Below are 12,586 nucleotides of genomic sequence, written 5' to 3' on the forward strand. Positions count from 1 at the left end.
TTCGGTGTGATGCATTCTTCCTCTCTGCAAAGGAACGAAAGGAACGATCGAATTTTTCCCTCGAACTCGAAAAAAAAAAATTGTTCGTCCAGAGAGCAAAAAACAAGGAAAAAACCTGAAGAACAAACAACAGAAAAAAAAAGGCATTTCGTAGTCTACACACACACACACACAATACACACGCACATAAATAAATCTGAAAATGATGCACGCAACGACGACGACTTCTAACTCGTCGAGTTTCATTCACGGCGTTCGAATCGCGAGCAGCGCGAGAGGTACGAATTTCGCGAGAGTTTAAGTTTTGTTTTTTTATTGTTTATGCGCGTACTAATTTGAGAGAGTGTTTTTTCGCCGGCGCGCGATGATGATTTCCTGAAAATGAGGGGAGAGAGAGTAAGATGCGAAGGGAAGAGATGAGAGAACGCGTTTGAATTGCAAGCTAAACGGTGTTTTCGACGCTTTTGGCCGAATTCCGCGAGCGAAATCCGATCTCAAACGCGTTCAAACGCGCCGTTTTCGAGGGAGGAATTCGAGTGATTTTTTGGATAAAAACGAGAGAGAAAACCCGCTGACGAACCAATTCTTCTTCTTCTTCGGTATTACTTTATATGAATACTGTTAAAACACAACAGGTGCCTCGTCTGTCTCGAACAGAAGACAAACGGGAGGGAAATTAAACGTCTCCGCCATGTCCGTGAAGAAGACGTCCCTGAAGAACTACGAAGGCATGGTTTTGTTGCGACCGGACGTGGAAGATTCCATCAAACAAGTACAAATGGATAAATTACGCACGTTAGTCGCCCAAGACGAAGGCTCTTCGTTTGAAGTCACGGAACGCGGGTTACAAAACAACATGTACAACATTAAAGGGTACCCGGACGCGTACCAGGTACAGTTGGACATCTCGTGCATGCCGGCGACGATTAAAGAGATGGAGAGAGTGATGGCAAACCCGGATATCGGCGAGGAGGAGGTGTTTCTTAGAAGCACTTTCTTTCGATTGCACAGATAATTACTATCGACGTGGTATATGCGAAAGAGCGACGAAGACGACGAAGAGAGAAAGAGAGAAAAGTAGCCAACGAGAGAATGAGAGAGAGTTAAGTATACATATTATATTAGGTATTCGTACACGATTGTAAGTAAGTTTGTAGCAATTTAAAAAAAGAAAGAACCGAAGCGCGCTTTTCGTCGGCGGCGTTCAACTCCGCCGCCCAAGAGTCAACGAACACACCATTTCAAGTCACCTTTTCACACGAAAACTTTTAAATGGGCACTTGAAAATTTCTCTTTTCTGCTCTCTTCTGCTTTACTGAGATTTGAATCTCTCTTTCTCTCCTCGTTGTTTCTCTTCTCGTTTCTCTTCTTGTCTCTCGCTTTAATATTATTATTATTCTTATACTATTTTCTACTATCTGCGATCATATATGATCTTCTTCTAAACACATCCTCCACCTCTGAGCGCCAAAACCATGTGAATCACGCTTCCACCTTCGATGTTGTAATCCTTCGCCGTTTTCTCGTCGTGCATTTGCTTCCCGCCGAAAATCAACCTCTGTTGTATCGGAGGAATGCCTTCCTTCTCTTCCATGCGCTCTTTGATTCGAACGATGGTATCGGAGACTTCGACGTCGAGTTCCACCTCTTTGCCGGTTAAGGTTTTCACTTTGATCATCATCTTTGCTAAACTTCTTCTAACGACGTGCGCGTGCGTCTTCTGAATTTGTGATGATTTGTTTCTCCAAAACAACAACAGAAATACGAGAGAAAAATGAAAAGACAAACGCCAGCGCCAAAACGAAAAGGAAAAGAACAACTGCGTTCGCACTATTGCCGCGCTAAAGTCTATAAATACTAGAATATATTACACAAATCTATCTATATACACACACGTGATGTGAGTATGTACACACTTACCGCTAATTAATGATTGCGTCGAATGAGCCACTCGGCGCACTTGTTGACGTCGTTTTCGCCGACTTTCTCTAACGCGAATAACGCTTCGTTTTTGGACCATCCTTGGACGACCAGTTCTGCGACGACCATGGTTTTCGTTTTCGCAGGCGGTGCGCTTTGTTGAGACTCGGAGAATCGTAAGTCTCGGCGGGCACCTCTGAAAGCGGCGGTGGTACCGTCGCCCTTTGGATGAGAGTTCTTTTTACCCAACAAGTCGTCCCAATCGGATCGAGAGAGTTCGAGTTCGTCTTTGGTAATGGCGTTGTTCTTTTTGCCGCCGGTGGTGGTGAGATGGTGCGGTTTCTTTGGAATGGCGAGACCCCAATCGTCTTCTTCTTCTTCTTCAACTTCTTCTCCTTCTTCTTCTTCTCTGTCGTCGTCCTCGTCGTCTTCAGAAGCTGATTTGTTCATCTCGTTCGAGCTCGCGGAGAACAAACGCGACGGGAGAGAAGATACCAAATCCCGTCCTTTCGACGATTTCTTGATGTTGACGTCTTTATCATCGTAGTCATTTCCAACGATATCGTCGAATTTGTCTTCTTGCATGCTCGTTCCCATTGTTCGACTTTGCTTTTTCCCGGCATTCGCGTATTCGTTGAACGCGCTCAAAGTGAGCTGTTCGCCTCTCGGCGTGAAACCTTTCGGCGTAACTTTGCTTTGAGGAGGAGAAGAATTCGCAGCAACAGAAGAAGAAGAAGCAGGAGGAGGATTAGTATTATTACTTCCATTAGGTCCACCGCGTTTGAAGTATCCTTTAGCGGTACTTCTCGCCGCCGACGAGGATGCCGGCGTCCCTAAGGCCGACGAAGCGTCGCGAAACGATTGATTCTCGGATTCCGAAAACGTCTTCGTCGGAGATAAAAACATATCGTCCGCGTCCTCGTACTCGTCCGCGTTCGTATTCTTACTTCTTCTTTCCTCTTCCCCGTACGAGTCTAACGTATTCATGGAAGAAGGTCTGAGCATGGCAAAATTGTTTGGTGGAGGCGATGTCTTTTCTCTTTGTGGTCGACCAGTCGTTCGATGGTGCGGTTGCTTGATGTAATCCTCGCGAATCGAAGCCATCTTCTCAAACGTCATCGCGTCATCCTTGTCAGGAGATAACGGCGACGAGCGCTCCCTGGGATTCAAAATAGAGGAAAGCTTGTCGCTGTTGTTGTTTTGTTGTTGTTGTTGTTGCTGCTGCTGCTGCATGTATTCGTTGTTACGATAGGTATCCTCGCGCACACGAGGGTCCCGCGGCGAACGGAGACTCGAGACAATTTCGTCTCTTCGTTTCTTCATCACCGAGGACGTGGAGGACATTTTCTTCGGAGGGCTCGGTTTGCTCGCATACTTATTAAGGCTCGAATCGTTCGCTTTATTGTTCTTGCTGATGCTGTTGTTATTGCGACCACCGTATAACGCGTCGTAGGATTCAATCATCTCCGCCATCTCGCGTTCGTGTTCTCTCTTCAAATCGTTCGACGCTTTTTCTCTCAACTCAATTTCTCGCGCGCGTCTCTGTCTTTCGTCATTCAACTTGCGCTCCGCAACTTCCGCCGCTCTCAGTTGCATTTCGAACTTTTCGTGCAAAACCTTCGTTTGTTTTTCGAGTTCTTGGCGTAATTTTTCGTTTTCAGCTTTGACGTGCTCGTATCTGTTGCCCGGCGCGGAATCTTTCACAAAGCTTTGCTCGCGTTCGTTCTTGAACGAAACAACTTTCGGGTATTTCGAGTTGTTGTTTTGACTTCCAGGATACGTCTCGAACATCGTTTGTGTACCCATGGTGCGTTGATTTGCACGATTCGTGGGTTTCATCGCGTCGGCGGTGTACTCGTTGCCTCCGCCTCGGTACCCTTGCACCTGCTTCTCCTTCATTTCCAAACGACGCGTCAATTGCGCGTTCAAACTCCTCGTCCCCTCTAAATCTCTCACCACTTTCTTCAAGTGCGCGTTGAACGCGTTCGCTTGCTCTTTGAACTCTGCTCCTGGTCCCGATAGCGGTTTTGTTCGTTCTCGTTCAAGCATTTCGCGCAACGATTTTACTTCGAGCTGCAATCGTTCGCACTCTTCGCTATAATCCGGCGCGAATTCTTCTTCCTCCTCTTCGTCGTTCTTTTTCTTCTTTCTATCGCCGCCATCGGCATCTCTGACGCCGACGAGCACGCGTCGTCTTTTAAACTCCAGCGACGCGTCCATCCACGAACGAAACGCCGCGCGCATCTTCCTGTGTTCAGACGCCACGCGCATTCGTTGCATCACAGACTCGTTCCTTCTCGATGTAAAGCACGCTAAACGCCACGCGGTTAACATTTTGCTCAGTATCGCGTTATTCGTAGTAATCTCCGCGTTTGCTAATTTCCTTCTCAAATCGACCACCTCTAAATCGTTCAGAACAGATTTGTGCGTCTCCTCGTTTTTATTCCAACTATTTCTCTCCACCACCCATCGCAAAGCCGTTTCATCGTCCTCGTTCGATTTACTCTTCTTCTCGATTCGCGCGAATTTGCCGTCGGCGTTACTCTTATATCTACCTCTCCTAACTTCCTCGGCGCCGTCATCCTCTTCATCATCATCATCATCGCTCACGAGCAGCGTACCCGGCGCGCTGCTCGAAGCTTTCGACCTTCGCTCGATCTTATTTCTGTTTTCGTTTTCGTCTTCGTTTTCGTCCGAGGAGGAATCTTCTTCTTCTTCTTTAAAATCGGAAGAACCGTCCTCCTCTGAAATTGCAAACTCTTCGTCCTCGTCTGAATCGTTTTCCTTCTTCTTCTTCTTCTTAATCGTCTTCGTCTTCCCACCACCTCCTTCCGCGACTCCAAAACTCACGCCTCTCTCGAACCCAATCATAGCCGCGCGTTCCATGTTTTCGTCCTTCTTTTTCATCGTCACGCGTATCGCTTCGAACATCGCTCGCAACGACGGGTCGTCCGCGTTTTGTAAACGGATGATTTTCTCTCTGTCTTTCCGGTTGTCGATGAGATGTAACCAATTATTAGTCGCGTTCGTATTCATATTGTCGTCGTCCTCCTCTTTTTCTTCGTCGTCTTCAAAAGTGTGTGGTGTCTTCGGTTGAGCGGATAACGCGCGCTGTCGCGTGGACATCGTTAAGTCGTCGTGTATACGTCGTGTATACGTCGTCGTTTTGAAGAGGAGAAAAGGAGACGCGTTGCGTTGAATGTCACTTTGAAAGCGCGGACCTTTTTCTGTGTCGATGTTGAAGGAGAATGGAGTGAGAAAAAGCAAACGGAGAAGGAGAGATTTTTTAAGAAAGAAGAATCGCGCGAGAGTCTCCTTCATTCGCGATGGAATATATATAGAGTATATAGTTATTATCCTCTCGCTACTAAAACGACTACTACGCTTCCAAAGTGAGAAGAGAGACTTTGTGCGTCATCGCTTCTTTGTAGATCAAGTTCCCGGCTTTATCTAAAGCCGCGAGCAAAGAGTCGACGTTGTTTACCCACGAGTTGAGAAGTTGGTCCGGCGCGGTTTCAGAGGAGGAAGAAGCGTTAGAACCGTCTTTCTCGTTCCCAGGGGAAGTGCTGTTGTTGTTGACTTTTCTGAAGGTGGCGATGCCGTTCGGTCGGTCGATTTTCGCGTGGACTTTTTTCGAGCAGACGGATTTCGACAAGCGCGTCTCGGCTTCGTCCACGGTTAAGCACAACAGTTCGGAAAGTCTCGATAAAGAGATGCGGTTGTAATACTTGGCGACGACGAACAAGTTGTGTTCAATCACGCGCGATTGCAAGTCTTCCAATTTCGTCGTGGCTTTCCCATCTGCGCTAGAGTCTACTTTCATCGTCGTACCCGCTTTTACGTTCATTTCCTCTTGTTTTTGTTGATTGCTATGACCGGCGGCAAAGTGTTTCGTGATTTCCTCGGCGTACGTTTCGCTCAACTCGTCCCATCGGATGATTTCGTACGTCGTGAACTTCTTCAACAACTCTTCGTACGTTTTCATTTCCTTTAACCTATCGTCGTTCAGCGTTTGGTGGAGTAAGCTTTGTTGCATCGGGTCTCTTTCGCTCAAAATGACCAACCACGCGCACGATTCCATCGCCGGCTCGTACTTTGATTTATCCTCCTTCACCAACTCGCACTCTAAAATCGCCTTGTAACATCGACACTGTTCCAAGTAATCCTTCTCTCGTTCGAAATATTGCACCATCAAGTTGTGATAATTCAAACGCAACGTCGGTAAATCCGGAACGCTCGGATCGGTTTCCGCGAACACGCCTTTCGCGTGTTGAACCGCGCTTTCTTTCTCCTTCTTCTCTTCTTTTTCAACCTCCTCGAAGCGTTTCTTCTCGTCCTCGTCCATCATCATCGCATCTATTCCGCCTTCTTCTTCCAGTTTCTTCTTCTTCTTCAGCGCTTCTTTCTCTTCCAATCGTTTAATCTCGTCGAAACTTCTCACGTTGATCTTTCTGCTTAAAATCCTCGCTCGCACGTAATCGTCGTTCTTCATGCACAAACGAATTTGCTCTTCGATAAAAAACACCTTCTCTCTCTTCGATAACGCGCCGTACGTTTCAATCGCCACCTCTTGCATCACGCTCGCCGCCTCGCTTATTCTCCCGGCTTCTTCGTGTAAACGCGCTAAAATTCTCGTCAATCTCGCCTTTTCCACTTCCACAAAAATCTTCCCCGACGCGACTTCGTTCAACGTTTCGATCAACTGCGTCTTCGTCTTCACGTCCGGCGTCTCGTCGATGTACGACATCGCTTCCCTCACGACTGCCCCAATCGCTTGTTTCAACTGCGCTCTTCGTTTCGACAGTAATATAACGTGTTCGCAAATCCCTTGCCAGTCGTTCGCTTGTCTCAACACCGCGAGAATAGCCACGCATAAGCGAGGCGTGGCGACGAAATCAGCCGACAATCGGTAGGATTTTTCAAGAACGAGCATTTTTTCCAGAATTGGTGACAGGTTTCCAGGCTATATTGTATGTATGTGTGCGTTTTGCATCGTTCGTTGTTGCGCGTATAGTATTATATATAATAAAAGAGAGAAGAAGAGAGAGAGTTTAGAAAGGTGAGTTATTATTCATCAGCAGCGCGTGTAGAAGTAAACGCGTTTGGGTTTTTGGCGGTCCGTTGTTGCCGCTGAAAACCGAGAAGACAACGCGCGGATCGAGCGCGACGAGATCTCATCGTCACGATGATTCAAAACGCACAACCAACGTAAGAAGAAGAAAAAACAACAACGACGCACCTTCGCGAACGCGTCCACTTTCAGCGCGTTCAACTCCGCCTCTAACTTCGCCACCTCGATGTGCTGCCGTTCTCTCGTCGTCATCTGTTTGTTGTTGTCTTTATTGATGATGTTCTCGCGCATCATCTTTTTTTTCTCTCGTACACTAGTGCTTTCTCTCTCTCTCTCTCTCTTTGTGTGTTTCTTGTGCAGACGAATGCAAAAGGAAAAGGTCTGCTCTTTTTTTCTTTCTTTTTTCTTTTTTTTTGCTTTTGTGTGCAATTTTTGACCATTTTTGGTCTCTTTCTTTCGCTCTCTTTCGATGTCTTCTTTTCCTCAAAATCAGTGCGCGAACAGTTTTTTTTCCTCTCCATCATCACACATGGTCGAGCCTCTCAAAGGTGTTGCCTCCGCTTGTAAAAGCGTGAACGCGATCGAGCGCGCGAAAGCGCATTTGCCTTTTCACACCAGGAGGAGGAGGAGGAGGAGGATATCCTCTCGCTCCTTTTCCTCCTTTTCCTCTTCCTCCTCGAATGAAGCGAAAACAGAAGCAACACCACCCGTCGTAAACGTCGTCGAGAGAGACAAAATCATCATCGAAAACATCGCTCGAGATTTTCGTCGGTCGTTTACGCTCGCGAAGAAGAAGGAGGACAACGAAGAAGAAGAAGAAGAAGAAGAAACAAGCATCGTCGTGCGCGCGATACGAGAGAAAGACGTTTCTGCCGCCGCGAAAGTCTTTCAGGAGAGCTTCAGCGGGTCTCCGGACGAGAAGCCGAGAAGTTTCGTGTTGAGATATTTATTGGAAGCGTGCGTTGTGGATGATGATGATGATGATGATGACAAAAAGAACAAAAAGAATAACCCGTACGAGGTGTGTTTTGTCGGCGTGACGACGACGATTAAAAACGGAGAAACGAAAGAAATAACGGAAGATGAGGTGATATCTTTAGTCTCGGTAGCTTTAGACGTGCGCTCGAGAATCGTGGACGATCCGAACCCGCCGCCCTCGGACGCGCCGTACGTGTGCAACATGGCGGTCTCTTCGCGACATCGGAACAAAGGCGTGGCGAAGGCGATGTTGGAAGCGATAGGAGAGTTTGTGCCGAGCGTTGGTGGGTGTGACGTGTGGTTGCACGTCAGAGAGGCGGACGGGAAAGCGGTGCGGGTGTACGAACGTTTCGGATTTGAAACCGTGAAAGTAGACGAGAAGAATCCGTTGTTGAATTTAGTCATGAATCGAAAAGAAAGCCGGAAAGGCAGAGCGCTCATGCGGAAAGTATTAGCGGAAGGTTGTAATTTTATAGTGTAATAGGCTATGCTTTTGGCTATGTATATTATTGGCTATGTGAAATTTTCCTTCTCGATTTCTCTGCGTATGCGGCAGTTTAGCAGCAGAGCTATTTTGTACATCATATATATCACCGTTGTTGTTTTCTTATCGACCGACTCTGCCTTGTTTCGCATCGGTTCGAGGATCAGCGACTCTCGATTGCACTTGAAGCAAAATGTCGTCGGCGCAGTCTTGCGTGACTCTCAGTTGGTTCACGTAAAGCACGCGCAAAGCGTCCACCATTCGCTTGACTTTTGGATTTTTCATGGGAACTCCCGAATCGCGCAAAACGTAGTCCTCGTCGCTCAGTTTCAAATCCAGTTTCCAGGATGGCTCATCGTTCTCCATATCGTCGTTCTCTGCCTCCTCCTCCTTCTCCTCCTCAACTTCTTCTTCTTGGAACGGTACCACGAATCTCTCCAGAGTCTTCGTCGCTAATCGAACGAGCCGCGCGTCCACCGTCGGTCGGTTCGTTTCAAACGCAGGAACGACATCAAACGTATTCAAAACTTTCATCAACGCATCGTACGTCTCTTCATCGTCCATAACATCTTGAACGTCTCGTAAATCCGCCAAGAGCGGAGAGTCTAACGGCAAAACCGCGTCCGTTCTTCTCCCTTTCCCTTCGCCTTCGGTTTCTCCTTCTTTCGGTTTAAACCGGGAATACGCGAAGCCTTTCTCGTTTTCCACTTTCGTCCTCTTTTCCGCGCTCCCGACGTTCTCTACGTTTGCGTCTATCATCACATCCTCTCTCGTATTTTCACCACCATCGTCTTTATCGATCCCCATCCCTCGCATCTTCTCCGTCGGCGTTCTCGCTCTCTCTTGTTCTCGCTCATTATCATCAGCAGCAGCATCCTCTCCCTCCTCCTCCTCCTCCTCCTTTTCCTCCTCCTCCTCCGCGATATCAAATCTATCCCGATACTCCTCCGCTAACGCCAAGTTGATTAAAAAATCAATCTTACTCTCCGCGCACCTCAAGTGCGTCTCGTCGCATTCGCACGCCTTCAAATACGCCTCGTAATTTTTCGACCACGCCTCGTCCTCCAGAGTCTCGCTGAGCAATTTTTCTCTCTCCCCTCCCTCGCGTTTGAGTTTGCGTATTTTGGTATTTTCCAGCCACAAGACGAGCTCTCGATACTCTCTCGATGTCTCGGAATTGTACACCGAGGCCACGCACACATCTTTCGTAAAGCTTGGGGAGAGAATTCGCGGGAACTCTAAAGCTTTCAGCGCGATCGCGTGCAGTCGAGGCCCAAGTGTGGACATTTTCAGAAACGTTCTTTCTCGTGCTCTTCGCTTCTCTCTTCCGTATGTCTTCGTTTCTTCAAAAGTCGCGAACACGAACGCGACGTTCTGTAACTTTATACCGAGAAGCGCTTTCTGTTCGTTAGGGAAACAACTGCTTTCTCTTTCACTCGATCTTTCTCTCGCGCGTCTCGCAAAGCGCAAACGACCACCACCAAACTGCCTTTCGAGAGAGAGAGAGAGAGAGAGAGAAAGGAGTCGCGCGTATCCCGCTCCTCTTCGTCTTCTTGACTTCTTCACTTCTTCACTTCTTCTTAACCGCGGATTGAAATGGAGATTTTAGGGGAAAACGTCCGCACTTTTACAATGACAACCAACACTTCCGTCCTCTGTGATGTGCTCGTCGATCCGAGGTTTTCGTGCAAAACTTCGCGTAAGGTACGCGGAGAGCGAAATTGTGCGAGGAGGACAAATCGTTCTCGCGCGAATTCGCACGCGTCCGCCTCCTCCTCGAGTGCAAAGTCGGACGACGTGACGAAAGAAATGCTCAAGAGAGAACTGTTCGACGTGTTCGGGATCGCCTCCTCGTCCTCTTCCTCGAACGACGAGAGAAACGACGACGAAAGGAACCAACGACAACGCAAAAAACGGCTGGCGAAAGGTTTGGATAAAACGAAACTCCAATCGGTCGTCGCTCGGTTGGAGCAAACGATGGTTGACGAGAACACGATCGAGCGAACCGAGTTGCTCTGCGGGCGATGGAAACTGCTTTGCACGTATAAAGAAGACGTGGACGTGGTTGAATTTTTCGACGTGAAGAGTTGGCAGAGATATTTGTTCGAGAAAGGTCCGAGTCCAGTGCAATCGCTGGTGTTGGGGAACACGTCGACGGTGGAGAACGTGTATCAGGTGTTGGAAGATCCGAAGGAGGCGCCGAACGCGAAGTGGCAAAACGTGGCCAAATTTACGTTTGAGTTCAACGGCGAAAGGAAAGACGTGGAGCTGATCATCGAAGCAAACATTGAAGGCGTGAGAGACGAGCAATCCTTTTTTTACCGATTTTCGAACGGGTATTTTGACGTCAATCGAGGGGAGTTGAAGTTGCCGTATCCCGTTCCGTTTGATTTCATCGAAAGCGTGAGGCCGGGACAAACGAAAGGGTGGTTTCAAACGACGTATTTGGATGAAGAGTTAAGAGTCAGCGTCGGACAGAAAGGGAGCAAGTTTATATTAATGCGAGAGAGAAGCGATTAGTTTTGAGAAGAAGATGTTTAAAAATGCTGTATTTTAAACGCGAGCGCGAGCGCAAAACACACGACGCGCGAAGAATAAAAATTCCTTCTCATCCTTGCTAAACTATGACGCGTGTGCACTATTCTGAGAAAAAAAGCACTGTTTCGCTACCAACTACCGCTCCTTTTAAACTTTTTCGGATCTAACGCTTGCGTTATTCTATCCAGCGCCTTCTCCAAAGTCTCGTCGCTCGCCGCGTACGATATTCTTATGCACTCGTCCACGCCAAACGCGCTCCCCGGAACTAACGCTACCCTCGCCTCTTGCAATAAATACCTACACATCTCGTCCGAGCCTTTGACCGGGCCGAACCCTTCGACAAATCCGCCCTTATCGCCGCCGCAAAGTTTCGTGACGTCGGGAAAGGCATAAAAAGCACCTCCGGGCGTCTCAATCGCTACGCCGTCGATTTTGCGCAATCGCTCAATCACGTAATCTCTTCGCTCTTGAAACTTTTTACGCATGAGTTCCACGGGCGCGCCGCCTTTGTCGCCCAATTCTACGTACCCGGCTAAAGCAGCTTCCTGTGCAATCGAGCTCGGACCTGACGTCAATTGCGATTGCAACATGTTGAACGCTTTCGAAAAGTATTCCGGCGCCGCGCTATACCCTAACCTCCACCCCGTCATCGCGAACGACTTCGAGAATCCATTCACCACTATCGTTCTTTCCCACATGTTCGGAAACGACGCCGCGGAGACGTGTTCGTTCGGGGCGTAAATTATGTGTTCGTAAATCTCGTCCCACAAAACTAACAGCCTCGGATGTTTCGTCACAATCTCACAAATCTTCTCCAGCGTCTCTCTGGAATACACCGCTCCGCTCGGATTGGACGGCGAACACAAAATCAACATTCTCGATTTCGGCGTGATTGCTTTTTCCAACTGTTCCGGCGTGATTAAAAAATTGCTCTTAATGTCCGTCTTCAAGATGACTTTCTCCGCTCCAGATAACGTGACCATTTCCGGATAACTCACCCAATACGGCGCCGGCACGATGACTTCGTCTCCCGGGCCGCAACACGTCAACACCGCTTGCGTCACGCTTTGCTTCGCCCCGTTTGAAATCACAATCTCATTCGGCTTGTACTCCACCCCGTTCTCTCGTTTCAATTTCTCGCATATCGCCGCGCGTAACGGTACCGTCCCCGGATTCGGCGAATACTTCGTCTTCCCACACTCAATCGCTCTGATGCCTGCTTTCGCGCACACGTCCGGCGTCTCAAAATCCGGTTCCCCAGCCGCTAAGCCGATGACGTCTTCGCCTCGCTCTTTCAGCGTTCTCGCTAAATCCGTCAGAGCGACTGTTTTCGACTCGTTCAGGTCTCGCACGCGAGGGTTTAAACTTCGGTCCACTCCGGATGCTTTGGGGGCGTTTTCGGCGGCTTCCCCGGATTGTGATTTGTTTTTCACCACCAAAACACCCCCCACGCGAGGACGACGAGAGCGAAAAATACGGCGTCCGTTTCGAGGAATTCTCGTCGTCGCACTCGTCGTCGTCGTTTTCATCTCGTCGTTTTTACGCAGAGGTTGTTGTTGTTTGCGCTTGTTTTTCTCCGCAGAATGACGGCGAAA

The 12,586-nt window shown here is 48.3% G+C and overlaps 8 protein-coding genes across 8 annotated transcripts; 3 read left to right on the plus strand and 5 right to left on the minus strand.

Moving 5' to 3' along the window:
* Nucleotides 1-691: 691 nt before the first annotated feature.
* On the plus strand, nucleotides 692-1,015 carry Bathy07g04270 (predicted protein; the record flags this gene model as incomplete). The annotated part of the gene is made up of 1 exon (XM_007512000.1): nucleotides 692-1,015. The coding sequence occupies one exon, from the start codon at nucleotides 692-694 to the stop codon at nucleotides 1,013-1,015; it is 324 nt and encodes a 107-aa protein (XP_007512062.1).
* Nucleotides 1,016-1,441: 426 nt separating this feature from the next.
* On the minus strand, nucleotides 1,442-1,681 carry Bathy07g04280 (NEDD8 precursor; the record flags this gene model as incomplete). The annotated part of the gene is made up of 1 exon (XM_007512112.1): nucleotides 1,442-1,681. One exon carries the CDS (start codon nucleotides 1,679-1,681, stop codon nucleotides 1,442-1,444), a length of 240 nt encoding a protein of 79 aa, XP_007512174.1.
* A 245-nt stretch (nucleotides 1,682-1,926) lies between these two features.
* Bathy07g04290 (unknown protein) lies at nucleotides 1,927-5,241 on the minus strand (the record flags this gene model as incomplete). The annotated part of the gene is made up of 1 exon (XM_007512071.1): nucleotides 1,927-5,241. One exon carries the CDS (start codon nucleotides 5,239-5,241, stop codon nucleotides 1,927-1,929), a length of 3,315 nt encoding a protein of 1,104 aa, XP_007512133.1.
* Nucleotides 5,242-5,299: 58 nt separating this feature from the next.
* Nucleotides 5,300-7,285, minus strand: Bathy07g04300 (26S proteasome non-ATPase regulatory subunit 12; the record flags this gene model as incomplete). Its single annotated transcript, XM_007511903.1, has 2 exons — nucleotides 5,300-6,883; nucleotides 7,160-7,285. The coding sequence occupies 2 exons, from the start codon at nucleotides 7,283-7,285 to the stop codon at nucleotides 5,300-5,302; spliced, it is 1,710 nt and encodes a 569-aa protein (XP_007511965.1).
* A 175-nt stretch (nucleotides 7,286-7,460) lies between these two features.
* On the plus strand, nucleotides 7,461-8,450 carry Bathy07g04310 (predicted protein; the record flags this gene model as incomplete). Its single annotated transcript, XM_007512161.1, has 1 exon — nucleotides 7,461-8,450. One exon carries the CDS (start codon nucleotides 7,461-7,463, stop codon nucleotides 8,448-8,450), a length of 990 nt encoding a protein of 329 aa, XP_007512223.1.
* A 126-nt stretch (nucleotides 8,451-8,576) lies between these two features.
* Nucleotides 8,577-9,740, minus strand: Bathy07g04320 (unknown protein; the record flags this gene model as incomplete). Its single annotated transcript, XM_007512031.1, has 1 exon — nucleotides 8,577-9,740. The coding sequence occupies one exon, from the start codon at nucleotides 9,738-9,740 to the stop codon at nucleotides 8,577-8,579; it is 1,164 nt and encodes a 387-aa protein (XP_007512093.1).
* A 309-nt stretch (nucleotides 9,741-10,049) lies between these two features.
* Bathy07g04330 (predicted protein) lies at nucleotides 10,050-10,973 on the plus strand (the record flags this gene model as incomplete). Its single annotated transcript, XM_007511847.1, has 1 exon — nucleotides 10,050-10,973. One exon carries the CDS (start codon nucleotides 10,050-10,052, stop codon nucleotides 10,971-10,973), a length of 924 nt encoding a protein of 307 aa, XP_007511909.1.
* A 146-nt stretch (nucleotides 10,974-11,119) lies between these two features.
* On the minus strand, nucleotides 11,120-12,520 carry Bathy07g04340 (aspartate aminotransferase; the record flags this gene model as incomplete). Its single annotated transcript, XM_007512109.1, has 1 exon — nucleotides 11,120-12,520. The coding sequence occupies one exon, from the start codon at nucleotides 12,518-12,520 to the stop codon at nucleotides 11,120-11,122; it is 1,401 nt and encodes a 466-aa protein (XP_007512171.1).
* Between the last annotated feature and the right edge of the window lie 66 nt (nucleotides 12,521-12,586).

The sequence above is a fragment of the Bathycoccus prasinos genome (genome assembly GCF_002220235.1).
Source record: "Bathycoccus prasinos genomic : Chromosome_7".
In the NCBI taxonomy this organism is placed as follows: domain Eukaryota; kingdom Viridiplantae; phylum Chlorophyta; class Mamiellophyceae; order Mamiellales; family Bathycoccaceae; genus Bathycoccus; species Bathycoccus prasinos.